Genomic DNA, 9,831 nt, shown 5'->3' with positions numbered 1-9,831 from the left:
ACTGGAATTCAAGTTCTCTTTTTCTGGGGTTCAACTGGAGGTGAAGTTTTCTCCGTCTGTTCAGTCCAAACACTCCTGTTGCTGGTTAAATGTGAATGAAGCTACGCAGAGACTCTTGAAGGACTTTATACACTAGAGAAGGGGGACTTAGTAGATCCAGACTCAATAACAAATTGTCACTGCAGCCTGACCCGAACCTCTTCTGAGTGACGCATCGCTGTCACGTCTCCTCAGCTGTCGTCTTCCAGTCACAGTTAACAATTGTCAGAAAAAAGTAAGGGTTGATTTTTATGTGTGTAAAAGTGAAAAAGTGAAAAAACTGAAAAGCCACATGTCATATGGAGGGGAGAGGTGTGATATCATTAAAATACAGGGATAACTGAAGGATATATTTAAACAATCTCTCCTGGAAGACGTTAATAGTGTTTCTCTCTGTTGTTCACATAAAAAGTGACTGAATGCAAACGAGAGCCGAGAGAGACGTTCACCTCCGCACTCAACAGTCGCTGTGTGAAGCGGGTCTTACTGTTCCTGCTTATCGGCCGTCAGAAAGGTCCGTCCGACAAGCATAAAGTCACCTGATAGCTTGTTGAAAACCGGCTGATACAAAAGGAGAGGTTGACAGTGAAAGGATGAGCGGACTGAGAAATACACCCGAGAGAAAACCATGAAACACCTCTACAACACCAAAACATGCCCGTTTTGACCAAGAAGAAGAACCACAAAACTGAACCATATCAGTCCTCCGCAGTATAACTGTAAAATCAACAGTGAATACAGTGAAGAATTTACTCTCACAACAGTATCATTGACACCTTTTGTGTCCAAGTTTCACCTGTGTCACCTCTCACATTAATAGAAATACTGTTCATGTACAGAATCCTGGAGGTTTTGTACTAAAGTATCATCCTGTAATGCAGCTTTACTGGCCCTATGATGCAGTGGACGTTTGTTAATCGGACCCAGAAGACTTGTATTTGAGTATTCCTGCACTAGACGGTGGCTCATCAATGTCGCATTTAAAAAAACACCTTTCTGCTTTATCTTTCGAGAAAAGCTCCTGTGCAGATGTGAAAGCCTCCCAGCTGCTTTCAAACAACAGACTCCACTCTGCTGTGAAGGAGGGATGATGATAATTGTTTATGGCAATTACACTTTATGCCGTTTTGCATGAGCGTGCCACAGGCAGAATTTATTTATACATGGATTAGAAAGTGATTAAAGAACCAGAGCTGATTAGGCTGATAATCAGATTTAACTGCTTTATTGTTTCAGAGTCCCATCATGTTTTTCTGCAACAGTGTTGCTCTGAACAGATTTCAGTTTCAGACCTTAAGAACGAGGACAGCGACGGTAATGATAGAGACTGTCGGCCAGAAACAACCTATAGTTATGTTTGAGTGACAGATGCCATCTAGTCGCTATAGTAACTGTGACGTGGAGCAGTGGAGCCCAACAGGAGATCGCTGTTCGTTTCCTGTTTCCAACCACGAGTCAGGACAGTTTTTTTTTTAAAAAAGCGTAACGATCGTACCCTAACTCTCCCTTAACTCCATGGTTATTGTAGCCATGGCGACGAAGGTGGCCTAACTTTAAGGAAGTAGTAACTTAAACCTAAAGATGATCTTTCCCTAAACCTAACCAGGCCTGAACCGCAGCGTCGTCACATCATAAAACATCATTATTTTTTAACAGTGATGTGTTTTGGAAAGCGCCTCCTACGTGTCGTTCTGGAGTCACATGATCAAACCGCCGATTTGGTCATTTTAATTTGTAGAACTTGTTGGTTGATCCGCCGCTTTGCTCCAGACTGAAAACTCTCTGTTTGATGGATCGCCGTGACGTTTCGTACAGACGATCATGGCGCTCAGAGGATGAATCCTGTGATCCTTCCTCCGGCGCCACCGTGAGATTTGTGGATTGTAGTGAAATGTCTCATCATCTATTGGATGGATCGCCATTTAATTTGGATCAGGATGAACTGTAGCAACTTTCAATCTAGTGGGATCATCAGGTCAACGTTTTAATTTGTCCTGTATGTTTGTTTATCACCGAATTCCTCCACATGTTAGAGCGTCCTTGAGCGGGACAGCGAGCCCCAAATTGCTCCTGATGTCTGAATATGTGGAGGAAAAAATCTGCTAAGTGATTATCTGATTATACTCTATATACAGAGAAGAAGGCTGACAATGAAAGAGCTGAAGTTCAGTGTAATCAGTTAACACAGAGAGGCTCAGACATAATATTTTGAAGTGTTTGCATTACATGAGGCTGCTCACTTAGTGCCTCTCTCCAGGACAGCAGCTGTTTGTGTGTCACAATCTTCTTGTCCTCATTGATACGTCTGCAGAGAAAAAAACTTTGAAGCTGTCAAAACATTTCACACAGACGGGACGTTTATCTGAGTAACAGTGTCACTTTGGCGGTGGTGGCGTGCTACAGAGGGGATCTTGACGGTATTTGTCCTGAAGTCCCTGAGAGCCAAAAGAGGGCGTTAAGACTTCTGCCTACAGACAGCGCTGTCAGGAAAATAAGACAAAGGTAGTTTTGTTGAGTGGAGGTAAAAACAGGAATCAATGCTCTCGTTTCCAGCAGAACAGCAAAAAAGACGACAAAGGAACAAATGTCAAGGAGAAAGAGAGAGAGATAGAGAGATAGAGAGAGAGAGAGAGAGAGAGAGAGAGAGGAGGGACGACAAGAAATGTTTGGATCTGTGTAAAGTGAAGTCTGCACTTAAAAAAGGAGGAAAAACACCAAGATAGTGTGATGTTTGTATGTGAATTGAAGTCTTAATCCTAGTTTTTACCGATAAAAAAGTGTCTTACAGAACCGAGAACATTTATTCTGAGTTATTTCTGTAAAGTGAAGACATTTTGTTGACAGACTGTTTCAGTGTTACGAGTCGACTTTAAGGTTAAGTTAAACCTGCGATAACAGATTTTTTTGTCCATCACTTTGACATATGATCAGCTGATATGTTGAACTTATTAGCAAACAGTTGCTGGCTAACACTAGCACATTATAAGAAACGTTGATTAATGAGCGTTATAGCCTTATACATAAAATAAATGACATCCGGCAGTTATGGAGCAACATTATCATTCATTTGGAGTCAATGTAAGTCCGATATTCACTCTCTTTTAGCTCTGTTTTTGCTTTCTACCAACTCCTGAGGGAAATATTTGTCTCTTCAGCTGCTACATTACGTCTTTTTCTAAGATAATGAAGTAAGACCATTTCTGGAAATGTTCATTATAATATTAATACACAGTGTAGAATATCTAGTTCTAGCATTTCATTCTAATCTGAAGCACATCTTTAGGCGGTTTGATTCTCAATCAAGTGAATAACTAGAGCTGCAGCTAGCAATTATTTTCGTTATTGATTCATGTGTCTTTTTTTTTTAATGAACTGATTACTCATGTCGTCTATAAAATGTCAATAAAATGTCAAGTTAATAGTGAAAGCTGCCCATCACAGTTTCATAAGCTGACGTCCTCAAATGTCTGTTTTTTTTAAATTTCTGTCAATCAACAAATCTAAGACTTTGAGTCCACAGACGTCACTGCAGCACTTCTCCTTCACACGAGATTTAATGTGATAGGAGCAGTGAGTCCTCACAAGTAGAGAAATACAGATGTGTGTGTGTGTGTGTGTGTGTGTGTGTGTGTGTCTGTGTGTGGTTGGCAGGTAAGTAAAGACATTCAGGGAGTTTCAGACTCATCCGTGCAGGTGCTGATATTTCACCTCCAGCCTGCAGCCCGCCGAGACTCGCATGAAAGTTTAATGTTTTTGTCTGAATGTGTTGAGTCGATCCTCCCTCTCCCTGTAGGTTATTGATCACCGGCTCTTTTCCTTGTTTGTCGCTCGCCCTTCTTTGCTCTCCCATGACAGCCTGAGTGTTGGAACAAGACCTTTTATCACACACACGAGTCTAGACGGGCCCGACGTCCTGCATCCTAATCTACAGATCAGAAGGGAACTGATGCCTGCAGGGGCTCGGTTTGATGTCCGAGTTCATCCAAAAAAAACGCATCAGATGATATCTGAGACTCAGTCTGATTCTGATCAAACCAGGAGGGATCATTTGTCTTTGTCTTGTCTCTGCAGGCGTTTTTAAAGGTGCACTGTTTCCATTCATGATGGCGCCAAAAATAAAAGCTCAAACTGTAGTTTGAAACTGACATAACAGCTACATCAGTGGTCTAATTTTGATTAAATTTTAAGGGGTGGGGACTAACATCACTGTGTTCAAGCTGCAATACAAACACAGAGTATCATTGCAAGAACCACTCGTATCAACCAATCAGCAGCTGCCACGTCTTGAGACTAAAGTTCCTTAATGTGCCACAGACAGTCGCTAGATGCTCCAACTGACTCCCATTCAAAAAGCCTCAACTCCTCTCTAGAAATACTGAGTCAATCATGTTTTCAATCTTTATGGTCTCTATCTCTACATTCAGGCCCTCTAATAAGTGTGCCGGTGGTCATTTTGGAAATTATTGCTCCGTTAATTAGATTTGAAGACTTATAGTAGCTTTGATGTCTGCTGTGTGGGTGTTGATTGACAGCTGTGATTGACAGTTGGCTCACCTGCTGCTCTCCCCGGCTCCAGGACTCACACTGTGTTGCCTTTATGGCCTAAGTTTGTACATGCCTTTATTTTGAAATGTGTTTTATTTTGAAATGGGTTTTCTCTACTGAGGGAGTCACGTGTGTACAATTCGCTTCCTGTTAGTAGTGAAGAAGCTAGCTGAATCAGTTCTCCTGTGTTTGGGTTCATCCAAAGCAATTCATGCTGTAAACGCCACAGAGGCAATGTCGTAAGTATATAATTTCATGGTTGAATATAAATAATTGTTAAAAAGGATATATTATTTACATGAAAAAGAATTTGATTGGTTTGTATTAAAATATTTCATTTATATGTATTTACATGGAGGAAAGCACATGTTGGAAAGTAAAATGGGGATTTGTTTTGTATTTTTGTGTTACAGTTTTCACTCTGCCCTGTATGATACAAAAGAGGAACAGTAAACAGCAAAGAAAGCTCACTATGCCTCAAGTCAATCATTTGCAGAGAAGAGTTTAGCTAGTTGTATAGCTGCAGTTGCTACACTGTGGTGAGGACAACATAGTGAAAAGACATTTAAAGGCTGGTGTTGTACATCGTGGTAAGATGGATGGGAAACAAAATGACAAGATTTCAGTGGTTAGCAGGAGTTCACGATCATCTGCACCGTCAAGTGGTTCATTAATACGTGCACGTGCCAAAGCAGAAGCAGCTAAAGCACGCCTTGCATTTGCTGAACAAGAAGCTAAAGCTAAGATAGAAAGAGCAGCTAAGGAGGCTGAGCAGAAGAAAGAGATAGCTGACAGAGAAGCTGAATATCAGAAGATAAAGGCTGACAAAGATGCTGCATATCACTTTGAGAAAGTAAAGAGGGATGCTGAGCTTGAAGAACTTGCTATACGCCGAGAAGCAGCAGCAGCAGAGGCTGAAGCAGCTGTGTGGGAATCAGCAGATGCCCAGGCATGTCCGTTGGTGCTAGATGAGGCAGGCCCAGCAGAGGAAGACAAAATGGAGCGGACAAGTGACTACATTACCTCTCACTTTGACCCACAATCACATAAAAGCTGTCCTTTAACTGACTTCCCAGATCAAGTAGCCATTAAAGCTCACTCACCAAAAAGTCAGCCCCCAGCAAATGAGACATTATTTAGCCCTCGCAATCCCCTTAATCCAGAACATCGGACCCCTGCATTTCCAAATGAAACATCATATGCTAATGTCACTAGCCACCCTGACATTTTTGACTATGTGTTTGTCCCGCCAACAGTCAAAACGGAAAATCAGGCTTCGCACAGAGCACTTGACCAACAGAGTGATTCAAAAGAGTGTCAGTCCAACCTGAACAAGTCAGCACAGCCCTTCTATCCAAAGTCCATGCCTACAGCTTCCTACAGTGCACCCACAACTGAACACCTGGCGCAGTACTTGGCTCGACGTGACCTGGTGAATTCAAGTTTATATCAGTTTGATGATAAGCCTGAACACTATCGTGCTTGGCAGTCTTCATACACCAATGTCACACAAGGGCTAGGCCTCACACCTACTGAGGAGTTGGACTTGATGATAAAATGGCTCGGTAGAGAATCAAGCAATCATGTGAAGCGTATACGGTCAGTACACATAACAAACCCAGTCACAGCACTTAAGAAGGCCTGGGATCGCCTCCAGGAATGTTATGCAGCACCTGAAATGATTGAAAGGTCTCTTTTCGACCGACTTGGCAATTTCCCAAGAGTTTCAGCAAAAGAACACGTGAAGCTACGGGAACTATCAGATTTGCTAATGGAAGTACAGTGTGCTAAGGAGGACGGTTACCTCCCAGCTCTCTCCTACTTGGACACTGCACGTGGTATCGAACCCATAGTTGCAAAATTGCCCTATGGGCTTCAAGAAAGATGGATTTCAGCTGGTTCAAAACATAAGGAAGAAAATAAAGGACAATTTCCACCCTTTGAATTTTTCAGCCAGTTCATAAGTTATGAGGCACGGAAGAGAAACGACCCCAGCTTTTCTATCCCAAGCACTTGCAGCTCACCCACAAAGTTCGAAAGGGCCCCCTTTAAAGGCACAAGGAACCCCATTTCGGTTCACAAGACGGATGTTGATTCTACACACACACGTGCAAGCAATGTGAAAGGTGTAAGTGACCCAAATAAGAGCTGCCCAATACACAGCAAGCCACATCCCCTTAAACGGTGCAAAGCTTTTAGAGCAAAGAACCTGGAAGAAAGAAAGACTTTTCTCAAAGAAAGAGGGATCTGCTTTAGGTGTTGTAGCTCAACCACTCACTTTGCTAAGGACTGTCAAAATGCAGTTAAGTGTATGGAATGTGAGAGCACCTATCATGACTCTGCCATGCATCCTGGACCTGCATCTCAAGTCAAGGCTTCTTCAACTTCACCACACAATGGCGGGGAGGGAGAAGAGAACAGCACTACCACCACAGTTGTTAACTCAAGCTGCACTGAGGTTTGTGGGCCAGGGCAAATTGGTCGATCATGCTCCAAGATTTGCCTGGTGAAAGTATATCGCAAAGGTCAACCAGACAAACACGTTAAGGCCTACGTCATCTTGGATGACCAAAGCAATAGGTCATTGGCACGGTCCAGTTTATTTGAGCTATTTAATGTAGAGTGTGAACCATACTCCTACTATTTGAAGACGTGTTCTGGCACCGTTGAAGCATCTGGGCGTAGAGCTGAAGCCTTCATTATCGAGTCGCTGGATGGAAGGGCTATAATCCCTCTCCCACCACTCATCGAGTGCAATGATATACTCGACAATCGGTCTGAAATCCCGACTCCAAGTGCAGCTCGACACCATCCTCATCTTGCGAAAGTAGCAGAGCACATTCCTGATATCGACCCAACTGCTGAGATCCTCCTGTTGCTCGGCAGGGATGTAATAAGAGTGCACAAGGTCAGGGAAAAGGTCAACGGGCCCCACAATGCCCCCTTTGCGCAACGGCTAGACCTGGGATGGGTGCTAGTTGGAGAAGTGTGTTTGGGAAGTGCACACAGGCAGACTGTCAACACCTTCAAAACAACTGTGCTTGAGAATGGTCGACCCTCACTCCTACAACCTTGCACAAGCTTCTTGCACATCAAAGAAAAGATTGATCATGGCACAGCAGCAAGTGACGGCAAGTCAGAGGTCAGTAAACCTGCAGAAGAGGTGTTAGGACAAACTGTCTTCAATCACACAGAACGTGACAACAAGCTGGCATCCTCAATTGAAGATGACATCTTCTTGAAACTGATGGGCAAAGAAGTCTACAGAGATGAGTCTAATAGTTGGGTTGCCCCACTCCCATTTAGGCAACCAAGGCAACGCCTACCCAACAACCGGGAACAAGCAGCCAAACGATTTGCGTCACTCCAGTGCAGTCTAAATAAGAGACCAGAGATGCAACAGCAATACATGGCCTTCATGGGAAAAATATTGGAGAACGGTCATGCAGAGGTAGCACCATCGTTGGGAGAGAGTGAAGAATGTTGGTACTTGCCAACCTTTGGGGTTTTCCACCCACAAAAACCAGGCCAAATTAGGGTGGTATTTGATTCAAGTGCCAAACACTTAGGTATTTCTCTCAACGATGTGCTCCTCACAGGACCCGATCTCAACAATACACTCCTTGGAGTTCTGATGAGGTTCCGGAAGGAAAAGGTTGCGATCCTGGCAGATATACAACAGATGTTTCACTGCTTCTTGGTGCGACAGGACCACAGGAACTACCTGAGATTCCTGTGGTACAAGGATAATGACATGACAAAGAAGACCACAGACCAAGGACATTCAAAGACGTTCTTCCGACCAGTCTCAGAAGTTGTTTTACTTCTTGCTAAAAATGATGTTCAGAGACCTGCTTAGTTCATGTGGTAATTAGTTGGTGACCTCACGGAGGTCAGGCGGGGAGTGTGTTGCCTTTATGGCCTAAGTTTGTACATGCCTTTATTTTGAAATGTGTTTTATTTTGAAATGGGTTTTCTCTACTGAGGGAGTCACGTGTGTACAATTCGCTTCCTGTTAGTAGTGAAGAAGCTAGCTGAATCAGTTCTCCTGTGTTTGGGTTCATCCAAAGCAATTCATGCTGTAAACGCCACAGAGGCAATGTCGTAAGTATATAATTTCATGGTTGAATATAAATAATTGTTAAAAAGGATATATTATTTACATGAAAAAGAATTTGATTGGTTTGTATTAAAATATTTCATTTATATGTATTTACATGGAGGAAAGCACATGTTGGAAAGTAAAATGGGGATTTGTTTTGTATTTTTGTGTTACAGTTTTCACTCTGCCCTGTATGATACAAAAGAGGAACAGTAAACAGCAAAGAAAGCTCACTATGCCTCAAGTCAATCATTTGCAGAGAAGAGTTTAGCTAGTTGTATAGCTGCAGTTGCTACACTGTGGTGAGGACAACATACACACTGAGTCACAAAGTTCAATGTTACTTGATTATGATACCTGCGCTGTTAGCATAGTTTAGCTAAAGTAGCTAACGTTAGCCCGGGTGTGCACTATTTAGTGTCCCCAGTAGGCTAGCGTTAGCTTGATTCCGAGGTAGCTGGACGTGTTTCAAGAGTGTGAAAGGCAACACGCCGCGCTCCTTTTTTTGAAGGTCCTCGCTCCAAATGGAAAAGATGGCGCCTACCAGAAGCAACTCTGAGCTTCAAACTGACTCTAGTGAAACCATTGGGTGACCTCGCTACGTCCATCTTTATATACAGGCTATGGTATGAACAGATTCGTTCTTAAGTGGTATGTACGAGCGATTTAATCACGGACAAAGTACACATAAGTGAAAGTACAATCATTAAGAAGAATGCACTCCAAATCCAGAAATGCTACAAATACCAAAACACATGCAAAAAGAAAAATGCTACAAAGCTAATCACTACACCGGAGGAGCAGGGAGTGATGGGCTTGAATTGAATATCATCATGGAGTCAGAGGTTCATCATGGCACTTCATCAAGTTTTGATATTTTTACAGGCAAAAGTAACCCTTTAAATTTCTAACATGGTGAGTTTTATCCAAATAATGCCTGTTTAGAGATGTGAGCACCCACCACTCATTTTAGCAGCTGGCATCCCGGAGATGACCAGTCAGTGTATGTATGAGAACAGTCTTAATCTCACTGAGCTCTTTGGTAATTCACAGCTGGCTCTGATGTCTCTGCAGTGTCTTGACTTATGAAATGATTCCTTTTAGAACATATTTTGGTCTCAGATGAAATATTGTTGCTGCACATT

General features: G+C 42.7%; 1 protein-coding gene across 1 annotated transcript; it reads left to right on the top strand.

The window, feature by feature from the left end:
• Positions 1-6,285: 6,285 nt before the first annotated feature.
• Positions 6,286-8,919, top strand: LOC137171846 (uncharacterized). The gene is made up of 2 exons (XM_067576017.1): positions 6,286-8,688; positions 8,863-8,919. The coding sequence occupies exon 1, from the start codon at positions 6,356-6,358 to the stop codon at positions 8,441-8,443; it is 2,088 nt and encodes a 695-aa protein (XP_067432118.1). The 5' UTR covers positions 6,286-6,355; the 3' UTR covers positions 8,444-8,688; positions 8,863-8,919.
• Positions 8,920-9,831: the final 912 nt, after the last annotated feature.

The sequence above is a fragment of the Thunnus thynnus genome, chromosome 20 (genome assembly GCF_963924715.1).
Source record: "Thunnus thynnus chromosome 20, fThuThy2.1, whole genome shotgun sequence".
NCBI classification, from domain to species: domain Eukaryota; kingdom Metazoa; phylum Chordata; class Actinopteri; order Scombriformes; family Scombridae; genus Thunnus; species Thunnus thynnus.
Note: the sequence above shows the minus strand (reverse complement) of the source record. Positions and strands in the feature narration are given on the sequence as shown.

What these genes read in the sequence shown, in the direction of transcription:
- LOC137171846 (XM_067576017.1), top strand. Translation starts at nt 6,356, where the DNA reads ATGGAAGTACAGTGTGCTAAGGAGGACGGTTACCTCCCAGCTCTCTCC.